General features: G+C 49.4%; 1 protein-coding gene across 7 annotated transcripts in view; it reads right to left on the reverse strand.

Moving 5' to 3' along the window:
- LOC147029298 (disco-interacting protein 2 homolog C-like) overlaps window positions 1-14,076 on the reverse strand; it is a 332,275-nt gene that overhangs the window by 162,427 nt on the left and 155,772 nt on the right. For all 7 annotated transcript variants that reach the window (XM_085872251.1, XM_085872246.1, XM_085872247.1 and 4 more), the window contains one exon: window positions 832-971. In XM_085872251.1, coding sequence (XP_085728377.1) covers window positions 832-971 — 140 coding nt within the window. The remainder of the gene's footprint in view (window positions 1-831; window positions 972-14,076) is intronic.

Here is a 14,076-nt window from a genome sequence, read left to right on the forward strand (position 1 = left end):
TTCGCTTTTAGTTATTTAAAAAGATATAATATATCCTTAGCAAAAGTGCCCGTCGCTTTGCTGACGGACTCAATGAAAAGACAACATGTTGTACTTCACAAGCATTCTGCTCTATCACTTTATAATTTGCCCAAGCTCATCTTCCTTCTGAAAGGAAGTCAGCTTCCATCACCTTCATCAACCAACCTTGGTGCTTGTATATGGCACAGGCAAAAATCACTTCGGCTTCGCTGCAAAGATGAGTGTTGTTTGCTTTCATTTGAACCTCCGCTTAAAATGAGTAAAGTGAAACAGTTTGAAAACTTCGAATTCTTCTCACTCAAATTTCAACATCACTGTAATGTGTATCATCAAGTTGTTTTAACTTTCTTTGCATAAAAAGATTATTCGTAATACCATCTGCCACGAGGTGGTGCAATACGATACAGATTTACGTGGAGATAATTGGGGTCTTCCCTCTACTCCCCCCCCCCCCCACCTCCGCCCTGCAACCCTTACCCCAGACATGTTACATAGACAGAAACTATACTTGGGGTATCCTTTGGAAACATACAATAGTTGGTTGGAATTGGTTCAGTCATGATCTTAGTTTTTGAAGCAGATATAAACAAACAGACAGACACGAACTTTCCTCTACATATGAGACATATAAAGAAGATAGACAACATAAGAATCATATTCTATGAATTTGTACATTGAATCAGAAAGAGTTGTTGCTTATAAAATAAATTAATTCTGGTACTATTATCACCTTGTCTTTATTTGAAATACAAGTAGCCATGTCTTTATTGCACAATTTATAAATGGAATGAACAAGCAGGCAGATCTCACCTCCACAAATAACTTTTCCAGTGTCTTGCACTGTCAGCACAGACAGTTTCTCCTCCGAGTCTGCACGGATGACGCCGTAGCTTAGGCCATACATAGAAAGCACACCACGGCCTGCAGTCCGTGTGCTCTCAGCTGCAGGCCTGCAGCAAAACATGATGCATTAGTAAGAGAGATGGAGGAAATGACCACATTTCATGCTCAACCTGCAAGTCATGCTCAATCTGCCTCATGTTCATCATGGTCGCAATTATGCAGAAACAATTGGCTAACATGGTATTCAGAGGGACCACACCGGTTTACGACACAACCAAAAATAGCCATCCCTCATATTAATGTAATTGTGGTGGTGCGTGGTGGTGCATGGTGGTTTAAAATAACAAGCATCAAAATTGCAAGAGCCAAAATTCAATGTCTGTTTTTGACCATTTCAGGGATGCTTCCTGCCACAATCACCTTGAGAGAAGATTTGCTGTGATCACATAGCACAGTCGGTTCTTTGTTAACTTTGCCATTATTTTTTCTTTTTCTTCGGCTGTCTGTTGCAAACCACAATGACCATGGAAGCATATGCGCTTGCACTTGCCTGCGTGACGATTGTAAGGGAGACCAGCATTGGATGCAAATGCTCTGTTGCAATGAAGGTAAAATAAGTTTGTCGGTCGATTTTTGTTGCAGACTGAAATTTTTGTTGCATTTTTGTTCCGGATGATGGCACTGATATTCATCCTCTCTTTGTTGCTCAACCATCTCAAATGAGTCGTAGACAACAGTTCTCCACTGTTGTTGTTTGTTTGTTTTTTTAAATCTCGAGCAAGTTCTTCCCAGTTCTTCCCAGTTCTCCATGTTAATGTTTGCTTTCTTCAGATTTCTTTTCACAAAGTCTTTGTAACATAGCTTTTGTCCTCCAGGTGCACGTTTGCACTCCTTCAGCTCACCATAAAATGAAATTTTTGGGAGCCAATGCTCTGGCATACAAATCATGTGACACAGGACTATCTGCCTTAGTACAACCGTGGAGGGTTTTCCGACACCATGGTTCCATGGACACGGGGCAACGCAGAGACAGGGTCCACCGAGGTCTCCGCCCCACCACGATCACAAACCTGCGCTGTTAGCTGCGGTCTGTGGTTCCTGCAATAATGTAGTTAATGGGAGTCGACGGGGAGGGAGGTGGATAGGGGAGGGGATGCAAGGAGTGGAGGGATGCCATCGCATCGGCATCGTGGGTTAAACAACAGGCAGACAACATACTGTATTATTGTCGACCATAAGTTAACTTGCAGGGGTGGGGGTGTGGTTAGGTGGGAGGTTTGGTGTTATAGCAACTGCTGAAGGATACGACGGGAGAGGCACCGTGCATCATCGTCGTGTCCGGAGCCCGGGTGAGTGAGGAGGAGGGGGGGGTATGGGTATGGAGTGGTCAGGAGGGCTTGAAGGTGAGGTGTTTGGGAGGGTGAGATGTTTCAGCAACCGCTAGAACGTACGACGGGAGAAGTGCATCACCATTGTGTCGTACGGCGTACCATGTGGGTGAGGAGGTGGGGTATATAGTGTTCGGGGGGGGGGCGAGAATGGGCGGTGGGGTGAGGCGATTTGTCAAAAATGTTGAGGCCTTCAGCCAATATTGGGAAGCTTATGGGGAGGTACAGGGCAAAACAGTAAGTAATATTAGCATCAATTGTTAAAAGCGTTAATATTCATTTTTTCATTTTTGTCAATACGACTTAGTTGTTTAATTTTATATTATTATTATTTTTGTTATAATTTCATATTTATTTTATTTTATTTTCTGTTTTGTTTTAAATTAACATAACTAAGCGGGGGGGGGGGAGAGGGGGGAGAAGGAGAGAGAGATAAAGGCCAATGAGGCATAGCAAGCTGAGGCATACAGCAGTGCAAACAAATGACATCATGAAACAATTTCAAAAAAGATATATATTATTTTATTTCATATCTTTCCCATTCCTCTATTTATCTTCCAACTGCTGAGCAACCGCAGCAGACGGTGCATATAAGTAATATCAACAGGCTGTGGGGGGAGGGGGAATTGGGGATAGGAAGAGGAGGAGAGAAGGAGAAGGTCAGCAGCATGGATGGGTGAACAACCCAAGCACGAGGGCAAGCCGTCATGTCGGGCCGCTGGGGGCCTCTCTGGTAAATGCACACAACATATCCAGGGACATCAGCAAGGTCGCTCTGGAGATTTTATCGGCTGCCCGTCTAACATTGCTGACTCCGAAGCTTTCTAAAATGAAGGTGTTTCGAGGAAATCATTTTCCTCTGGTTCCTACGGGGAAGCCTTGCATGTCTAACTGGTCTCTAGATGCTGCTCAAAGAGTCCCCGCAAGAGCAAATACTTCTATCGTTTGGCTCTAAATGCTAGCTCCAAGGACTGGGAGTTCCTTTCAAATACTATTGTAACATCCAAGATCTTAGCTGGGTATCCTTGTTTGGTACAAACGAGATCTGGCCTTGAGCTTTCCCCCCGCTCTCCAGTGATTACCTTTTCCCTCTCACATTCCCAGCCACACCTTTCGGCCATCCCAGCTAACATCTCACAGACCCTATGATGCCTTTGGATATGGTTATGTTTAACCACTGGCCAAACAGACAGGACATGGGAGAGGGTTTCTAACTTCACCCGGCACCACCTACAGGTTCTGTTGGCCTCGTGCTGTCCCCTGGTCCGTGTGGCCGTGACCGTGTAGGTGTTGGAACGCAACTCAGTGCTGCCAGCGTATGCTGAATTCGGCCCAGCTTCAAATTATGCAGCTCGGTGTTAGAGACTGGGTCGTTACGGAACGTGGCAGCACTGAGTCCATAGACCTGCTGGGAATACCAGCGTTTCCGGACCATGTTGCGCCACCCGGTGGTCGAAACATTCCCGGAGGTGTTCACCTTTTGGCTTAATCTGGTGAAACGGGATTGGAGGGAGGCGCCAGTGGAGGACACTACAGAAATGGTGCGGGTCACCCCATCAAGAGAATGAACCAAGGCCCAGTCTTTAGCTGCCCTAATCCGTGCGACGGCAAGAGTGAGGCTCATCAATCCAATTCCACAGTTCAGTGTTTTCGTGTATAGAAAGCTATCTGGAGTCTGTGTTGGCAGATGGAGCACGCGCTTAACCACCGTTCTAATTACTCGGTCAATTTCATTAAGCTGATTTTTGGGCGTGTTGCTGTGTTCTAATTGGTGGAGGAACCTCGGGACAATATGGTTTTTGATCAAAGCTGTGCAATGTCTTCGCTCTCACAAGAGCAACCCTGATATTGTTGAGCGAAATGTTCGGTGTCGAGGGCAAGTCTTTAAGGCAGAAAATTGATGCCAGGCTAATCATGGTGCTCAGGTAATGGATGTGCTATCGAAGAGCCAGCATGCCAATCCCTTCCCCTCCAAAAGTCCAATTGCCGCAGTTGTTGTAGATCATGCTGCGGTCATGACCGTGTCACATGAAGAACCCCTTAGTCTTAGCACTGTTGAGGTCTAGTCCGGTGTTGTTGCAATACCGTTTGACAATGTTGAAATTGACGTGCATGCCCTGCCAGCACCTACTGACCAGGGTCAGGTCATCGGCAAATGCCAAACAAGCCAACCACACCAGACAAGTCCACTCATTCTCCTGCAATTGTCGTCTTGCCTGCTTACCAATGTCATCGTAGTCTTCATCTTCATCCCGCCGTCCATCTCTCATATGGTTCACATCATTCGCATTCGCGCCCAGTCTCATATGCCCTTCTATTCTGCCCGTCACCCCCCCCCCAACTCATCTCGTGTCCGACAATAAAAACTTGATCCTGCCCTCGTTTGTCGCACAGCTTTCCAAGGCGTTCCTAATGTCCGAGTCACCTGAACCCCATGCTCGGAACATGTACGGAACCCCCGTCCTTTCAAGCTCACTGGTGAGGTGGTCGAGTGCCCAATCAAAAAGAAGAGGGGACAGCGGGTCTCCTTGTTTAACCTCTCTTTGCAGCCAAATTTTCTTTTCCCCTTGTTTGTCGAATGCCGTCGACGCCTCAACGAAGGTACTGGCAACCAACTTAATTGTGCCCACCAGGATAGATTTTGAGCGCAGGGTTGTGCAAATGTGCTTGTAGGAGACGGTGTCGAATGCTTTGGTGAAGTCAATCATTACCACGGCTCGCATCTTCTTAGTTTGCTTCACCTCTCTCATGAAGTTGGCGAGTGTGGCAATGTTTTCACTGCAGCCTGGTGCTCGTGTGAAACCTCGCTGGCGTGGACTAGTTTGACAGACATCACGAAGCCTATTTACAGGAATACGGCTGAACATCCTCATGATTGTCGAATTGATGGTAAGGGGTCTCCAACTAGTCAGATGCATTAATTGGTCAGGATCTGTGGTTTTCAGGATTAATATCGAACGGCACTCTTTCATTTGTGGGGGTATGACACCGTCGCTAACCCAGCTGTCGAAAAGTCTTTTCAGCAATTTGTGTCTTCCCTCCACGTCTAGAAGTACCCTCGGCTTCACCCCATCTGGTCATGGTGCACTGTCCAAATTTAGCTGTTCCAGCGCTGAGTCAATTTCTCCCTGTGTGATGTTTTCCTGCAGCGTGCCAAGGTCCCTGTTCTTTTGAGTGGTGAGGAAGCACTCTAGCAGAGAGAATTTGTCCTGCGACTTCCATTTGTTCTTGAAGTCCCTATATATCATGTCGCTGCTGATGGTACAGTTGCTAGCTAATTTCTTATCTATGATTGTAAAAGCAAAACTCATGCTGTGTTGTTTGCGCAGCGCTTCTAAATGTTTATACCACACTAGTTTGGGGCGGGAGTGACCACGAGTTGCCGTCGGGAAACGTGGAACCCTACCTCGACCTCTGGCCCGATTTCTTATTTGCCCCCGTATACGGTTGTCGGCCATGCGTTGAGTACTCCTACATTTATTCTGGATCAGTGTAACAATGTCAAGCTCCTGCCCAACGTCCCACTCACATCAATGGAGCCAGCAGGAGCTGAAGGCAGAGCCAGGGTCAGCACTCATGGATCGAGCCCCGTGAGGGGCTCCCCTCTTAGCTCGTACGTATGAGGTCCTATGGCCGCTCTGTGTTCCAGTCATATTTCCTCTGCATCTCCAGGGCGTATCCTTGCGATGTACCTGCGCTTTTCACTCACCTGCTTGGCGGTTTTAATGGGGGGGGGGGGGTGGCCTGTGATTAATGCATTGCACCCTCAAATTTCAAACTCTCTCTAATGCTATCAATTTTTTAGTTTCTCTTATGGTCCAAGTTGATCCACTATGACCACGACCCAAGCCACGGACTCGCTCTTGCCTCATTTCTCGATCCGTATCTGATTCCAAACGTCAGGATGGCGGAGCTTTTGGTGTTACGACAGGCCATGACCAGTGAAGAAGCGGCTATGACGGTGCCATTCATGAAGATGCTGGCCCGACACCCTGCCATCCGACTCATGCTGGCACTGAGGGATGTGGCAAAGCAAGCCATGGATGCTGCGCGATGAGTAGCTGCAAACATCACAGACACATGACACAACAGCGCGGGGTGGGTCGCGCGGACGTGTCGAAGGAGCACGCAGGTCGTCCAAGGTCATACCACAGGGCAGGAATAGCCTCCAGAAGGGTGATGGTTGTCGAGTGTGAGTGGTGTTCGGTTGGGAGGGGGGGGGCGCTCCGAAGCCGAAATTGGAGCCGTGAGCATATATTGCTTAGGTGGAGGCAGCGTAACAGCAGATTTGTGTGTTGTCCTGTCTCTCGCCCATGCTATACCTTTCACTGCCGTACGTACTTTAGGTGGAGGCGGCGTACGAGCAGATTTATGTGTTCTGCTGCCTCTCACCCATGCCTTATATTACTTTTCCCTAACGTACTGCGGGTTGTCACTTGCTCCTGATGTCAATCGTGCCCTTGCTTATGATCTTCATCTCACCCTTGTTCTCGATCATGATCTTGCTCTTGTCCTTGGGGAGTGTTTGCTTTGTCGTCATCCTCAACCTCCTCTGTCCATTGTCGATATGAACTAAAGTATGGATTAGGATATAGCCATTCAACGGGTGCTTCTCAGTACCAGATCCCCAGGGAGGAACAAACCATCTGTCCGTCCACGGATGGAACGTCATGCTGGGGGATCTGGACAATTTCCATAAATGGTACAGGGCCGAGATGGGATGGACGACCGGGAGGGTAATGGGTGAATGGAATGGTGGTGGTGCAGCATCTCTTCCTGTTACTCGCCTCCAGTCAGCCATTGCGGGAGGTTAAGGCAGACATTTACCTTTGCAAAGTGCTCAGCAATCAATTCTCTGGGCTCGGCACTCACTAAACTTACCTGGTGTTCACTGTTCAAGTAGGAAGTCTATGAGCTATGGAAAGGGTAGGAGGGATGGGAAGATAGGAATGTTGAGATTCGTGTTTCCTGAAGAGTTTGTTAGGTGTCACTCAGGCATCGATGGTGCAGGCACATTCTGTGTCCAAGGGGAGGGAAGTGCCTGCACACACCTGCATCTCCAATACTCGCATCCAGGTGAGGATAGTCACGCTCATAACATTCCTATCACTCCTGCTATGCATAAATCAATATCATCGCATACTCACACCCATAACCTCATCATACATTGTGGGTCAGTGTTCTTCCGTGTGTGTGTGTGTGTGTGTGTGTGTGTGTGTGGTGTGTGTTTGCCCATCCCCCGGCTCCCCCCTCCCCCAGTGCCAAACCAACCAGTTTAAGATCTGCTGCCACAGATCAGCCTGACCTGAATTGATATTTCAACATTTATATTATACATGGATGTTATTATGTTACGTGCTACGTGCTACGTTTGTCAGAAATTTTAGAGACAGTTGTAGGTTGCTTATATAATCCAGATTTACCATATACTTATTTAGTTTAATTGGGTTAAAGTTGGCATAAGCATGCACATGACCCATCCAGCCCCAAATCACCCATAACCCTTCACTCCAGGTATCTGTATATACCGCATGATGGAAGGCCAGGATACTACCCCGAGTCAATTCACCGAGCCCGACGGACGGCACAAAAGGGTAGCGAGAAACAGCCGAAGATGGGCGACAAAGGGGAATAGTCGTTATATATTATATCCTTTTATAACATTAGTGAACTGGGATAGTTCGGCACACGGTGTGGAGCATCATGTTGTGCAGATGATAGTGAGATGGGTGACGAATTCCATCGGAATGTACCGGGAAAAGTGTGGGGCGAACTGGGGTTTACTAAGTCGGGGTATCCCTCACCCCCCTCCCCCTTCCAGCGACGGAAGATCAGCGACACGCACCTGGGCCACCCACGTGGTCAGTGATCCCGAAGGAGCACAGGACCATCGAGCCAGACACCCACACGGACGCAGGCCCCTGAACTCCGTCCCGACCCCCAGAGGTCGGGTCAGCGCACAGACAGACATGCACGAACGCCGAAGACGAGACGCAGCATGCACTGCAGCTCACACATGGGAATGCCCCGGCCGACGACAAACAACACCTCCATCACAACAAAAACCCCAGCTCGGGGGATGTAATCCTTAGCGTACGACGCCCCCCCCCCCATTAGTGCCTTCGTCATGAGCCCCGCACTCCCCGTGGTGGACCTGTGGTTGACCGTAGAAACTTTGTCCTGTGGGAGAGAGGCACAAAGCCATTGGTGAGGAGGGAGGAAGAGAGGTCTGGGTACCGGGTCCCGTCACTCTTGTCCGGACGGCCAGCTCTGCCCCATTCCCGTGACGGCACTTGGACTCGACCACATGGCCAGGTCTGTGCGGCTCTGTCAGCAGCCCCTGGCTCTGTCATCCCTTCTGACAATTATGTTATGGGGCCACCTAGACGGGCTCACGACGGAGATCCCAATGGCCGGGCTAAAACGGCCCCGTTTCGCACTCTGCAGGCAGGACAGATCAGCTCACATTTTCATGGCGTGACATCGACTTGACTCGAATGCACGACCAGACCTGTGTGGCTCAGTCAGCTGCCCCCGGCTCTGTACTCCCTCGACAAAAATGGTTACCATTACGCCATTGGGGGCAGCTAAACGTGCTCACGGCAGAGGCCTCAGCGGACTCCGCCCTGTGTGGACAGGGATTCCGGCCGGGCTGAACCGGCCCCCATTTCCCATCGGCCCGGCCCCGATGGATCTCAAACGACCTCCCTCCTCGGGGAAACAGGTTTACATATCGCATCTAGGACAAACTCTCGATGCACCTGAGGGGGCATCCGAATATACCATCAGTGTACCTTCCGAAAATACCATCAGAGGGGGCATCAGTGTACCTTCGCAATATCGCCTGTCGGACGATGACACAAGGGGCCCATTTTCCTTGGAGGTAACCGCGCATCAGACTCAGATCCCTGAACGAACATGCAGTGGGGGGCAGTGGGGGTGGTGGTGAAGGCTCGACGACTCGACTCTCAGTAGTCGAGTTAGCATGCCAAATTTCAGCTTCCGACACCATTCATAACCCGATTTTACAAGCTGTTGAAAGTGGGCAAAAATCACCCGTTTGACATGGTGCTTCATATAAGTGGCTTTTCAATCATATGATTTTTTTTTCAACAGTTTGTCAGATCCAAGATCTTGCAAAGCAGACATCTGTGGTTGACCATCATATGCTGCAGACAGGTCAACAGACTATGCTTGTCACCATCCCTTTCTCAAATCCATCTTCGATGTGTTGTGTGAGGTTGATAACTTGGTTTGTGTGGTGTATTGGCACAGAGCGTTGAGGGGGCGTGGAGGAGTTGTGATAATAGTCACGTGTCTGCAATGCATATAGCTGTTCACGCCCGCTCGAGGCTCTTAGTAGTGTACATCCGGGAACGCAATAAACAGTTACGACAACCCTCACGACTCTCCGTGTCTCACTGCTCCCCGGACATTACATTGGCGACGAGGATGTTTCGGATCGACGCGTGCAGAGTGCCTGTTTTTCCTCGGCATTGACTTTGAGTCGTTGCCGGAGCAATTGGATTGTCGCCTTTTCAGGTCTCCCCTCGTATTGCACACGTATACCGGTGAAGCGCTACCAGCGGTTGGCAGGGCACACGTCTTGGTCGCCCATCAAGGTTCAGCGGGTTGAGCTCTCGCTGTTCGTGGAGGGCCCCGCCCTTTTTGGTCGGAGCTGGTTGGCCCGCATTCAACTCGACGGGACGGCGCCAGCCATTCACCTTGGACGTCCCGTGCCGAGCCGATTAGAGAGTCGGTGAGAGGAGGTTCCTCTTTCAGAGTTGGTACCTCCAGGTGCGCCTGTGTCTCCTTCGGGCCCTGTACCTCCGTTTTGGGCCGGGCCTCCGTCGAGACCCGAGGGCGAGGTCCCGGTGGCAGGGGCCGCGGCGATACAACATTGGTGTCCGTTCATTGCTTCCTGCAACTACGTTATACGGTTCCGGGGCAATGGGGAGCATGCCAGCTGCGACGGGCTCTCGCGCTTGCGTTGCGCGGAGGGTCCACCTTCGACAGGATCAACCAACCGGGTTGATGTGTTGGCACTGGGCCAGGTCCAGGATGGGCCGGTCACCGCCAAGCAGGTCGCGGTGGAGTCGGCTCATGATACAGTGCACGCCCGTGTCGTTCAGGCGATGTCAACGGGGGATTAGAGCGAACTGGTCGCATCCGAGAAGTTCGCGGTTCGCGACCATCGACGGTGTCCTCTTTGACGTTCCAATGAGGACCTGCACGCAAGTCGCCTCGACGTCGTGACAACCAAGAGGCTTGCTCGCAGCGTGGTTCATGATTTGTTAATTGTTGTATGTTTGATTCTCGCAGCACGAGTGATTAAGCATGGCGTTATAAAAGCAAATGCCGACGGTCTGCGTGAGAGCAAAATGTGTTTGATTGGGATCGATGCTTTCTTTGATGTGAAGAACTTGCGGACGATCGTTGCGAATAAAGAGGTCTTCCAGATCCCGGTCTTCGATGACAGTCCGCAGTTTTCTGCACCCTCATGTGTTAGAATTATACTGTGGGAACGCGCTGTACGTAAAGGGGAGTTTGCATCTGCGCGAATGATGTTTTTGCTGCTTTATGACATTGCTGTGCATCCAGTCTACGCTGATCGTCCGTGTGGACGTGCGTTGAAGTCTCGGCTGGATTTGCTGCGACCTAAAGGGTCGGTGGCAGGGGCGGTGTTGTGCCCAGCGTGGGTGCGTGATTTTGGGGTGGGACAGCTGGTAATGGAGCCGGCTAATTGCCTGGTTCGGGTTGATGGCGGGGAGCCGGGGCAGGTTCGCTGTTCAGCGTCACCCCCACCCCTGATATTGCCAAGGTCAGACGTGCCAGGCGCCATGGAGCGCAAACCTCTGATCTCGCCAAGGTCAGCCACGCTGGCGCCCGCGGGGCTTGCAGGCTCGGGGTGCTCACCTAATTCGGTCCTGTCTGAGGGAGATGTGCCAACTTGTCGACCGGGGGCATTTGATGGTGCCGGGGGAGGTTCGCCTGGGGTGTCACCTCGACCTCGCTGAGAGGCGTGTAAGTATGGGCCGTCTGGGGGCGCTATCAGCCCGGGGAGGATCGAGAAACCTGGGGCTTTTGGATGATTAGTGTGTTTTCTTTTTCACCGGTTGCTTTTTTGTATCATGGTCCCAGCCCGTTTGCTAAATGCCATTTTGGCACTAGTTGCTTTCTGTGTTGTAGTGCCAATGATTTTTGATTATTGTCATTGTCATTTTATAATCGTACTTTTAGGAGGAAGGAGTGTGGTGTATTGGCATAGAGCGTTGAGGGGGCGTGGAGGAGTTGTGATAATAGTCACGTGTCTGCAATGCATATAGCTGTTCGCGCCCGCTAGAGGCTCGTAGTAATGTACATCCGGGAACGCAATAAACAGAGTTACGACAACCCTCACGACTCTCCATGTCTCACTGCTCCCCGGACATTACAGCTTGTTGTTGACTTTCCAGGGGGAAATCCTGCTTGCTCAGGGATGAGGTGTTTATCAACTATTGGAGCTATTCTGTTTAAGATCAGACATTCAAACAGCTTGTAATTGTGACGAAGAAGTGAGATCGGCCTGTCGCTCTTTGGGATTGATGGATCTTTCCCTGGTTTTAACAGTGCTATCACATGTGCTTTCTTCCATATCTTGGGCAGCTTGTGGGCTGCCAGGCAGTGATTTGTAGTTGTAATAACCAATTCCTTGTCTCAGGTCTGAAGTATTTGATCTGCTCAGTTGCGGTTATCCAAGCCAATTGCCTTTCCTGGTTGAAGACTTGAAGTGGCAGTTTCCAGCTCTTCCATGATAAATGGTCTTGTAAAGTCTGGGTCTTCGCTGTACTTGCTACGGTCTGGCTTGGTCTTCTCTTGCCTCTTTCCACTTTTACCATTCAAGAGCAAATGATGAGCAACTTGATTTGCAGTGACCTTGGGTTGTTGAGGAGCAACTTCAGAGTCACCACGAAGCTTGTGGATTGGAGACCGTGCCTTCTTGCTGTTCTTTGACATGTCTGTAGACTCAGTCAGTGCGTTCCAGGTCTTTTGGCACTCTTTGGGGATGCTTTCCATCACCTTCTCACCGGTTGATGTAGTTTCCTCTGAGAAAGGATCAGTTTCAAACATGGTGACATAGTCATCGTGGACGGCAGCTGTCTCCTTGGAGAGACCAGGTATGTACTCCACCCCGCAGCCTCCGGGAATGTGCCTTCGTGGTGTTTTCTTCACAAGTTCGCTGAACTTATCGTAGTTTCCTGGTGTTGGTTTGATGTTTTTGATCTGCTCCAGTTCAAGTCTGAGCCCATTCCAGTCAGCTTTCTTGAAGTTAAAGCACCTTTTAAAAGGCACGAAAGTAGGCATTACTGCTGCATTGACTTGGACAGCAATTGGACGATGTTGAGTCTGTGGTTCAGAGTCCATCACAATCTTCTTACACAGACCTGCAATATCATTGGTAACAGCAACGAAGTCTGGATTATATCCACGTCTCCAACGGGCACTATGGAACGAAGGAGGTAGTTTGGCAAAATGAATGAGATGAAGTTGGTTGGCGTCCCTCCATTCTTATACCGCTTCTCCATCCTTGTCAGTCTCCACGTACCCACATTGGATACTAAGGCTGTTGAAGTCTCCGACGATGATCTGTGCTTTGTTGTTAACTTGTGGGACAGGATCTGGGAAACTGAAGACTTCTCGACTGGTTTGTAAACTGATGTTATCACAACACTGCTCAACTCAACAGTTGGAACTTCAATGTTATGTTCGTCTGATTTTGAGGTGGCTGTGATAACAGAGCCTGCTTCAACAAAGATAGCACTGCCATACTGACAATGGGGTCGCTCGACTGCCAAGGCCATGCCAGGTATTTTGGGGTGGTTGTTCTCGCTCCCTCTGTGTGTCTCCTGCAAGTAGAGAATGTCACAAATGCATCTTACTGCAAAGCTCAGCGAGAATGTTTTGTTTTGAAGATGAAAACCCTTCAACATTTGCAGAAATAACTGTCGGTCCTGAAAAGGGTTCTCGTTTCTGACATCGACTTCAACATCCGTCTCTCGGCATGATGTTTTGCATACAATTATGTCTTGCGCTTCTTGTGTTGCAGAAAGAAAGCATAACATGTTTATAGCAAATCACAGTTAAACGAAATTTTAACATAACGTAAAGGTAGGGTTTATGAGTGTTACCGAGTGCCCTCTCAAGCATGTAAAGAATAAAATACGAACGCGTATAACCCAAACCGTGCAGTCGACACACCACCACACCTGCTCATCCGCACGAGCGTCACGTGACGCATCAACACGCCTGCCCCTGTGTACGTGTAATCAATGGCTTTATCCACAAAAGAGTTGGTATTCAACGTAGAAGGACCCTCGGACCACCAAAAAACTCAATCAGTCGTGAGATAAACCTTACAGATAAGGCACCTGTTCACCTGTACGTCTGGGCGGCGTAACGTGACACGCCAGCTCGCGTTCCGCACAAATGTTGTGACATTTTAAAACGTCCATTTTTCACCAGATTTCTTTTAAATCCTTGTAGAGCACCTCGCCAAACCTCCGAAAAGATAAACACAGATCTGACAGATGCCCCCCTGAGGGGCACGGTACGAGGCCAAGCAGTGAACGAATAGCATGTGGTGTCTCTTTCGACGTCCAACGGTTGCTTGAATATAATTCGCACAATTTGTTGCAGTCGAGTCCGAATCTGTGCCAGCGACTATAAAGAGTGGAAAAACAAAGTTAAGTTAAAGGCCACGAGCCCGCTTGGAACATTCGAGAAGCCTCCCACATCTCCCATACAAAATCTCTATACAACCGAAATTCATCAAATTTCAAGGGAT

Source organism: Eptatretus burgeri, chromosome 3 (genome assembly GCF_056783735.1).
Source record: "Eptatretus burgeri isolate ZD-2024b chromosome 3, Ebu_testis_v1, whole genome shotgun sequence".
In the NCBI taxonomy this organism is placed as follows: Eukaryota; Metazoa; Chordata; class Myxini; order Myxiniformes; family Myxinidae; genus Eptatretus; species Eptatretus burgeri.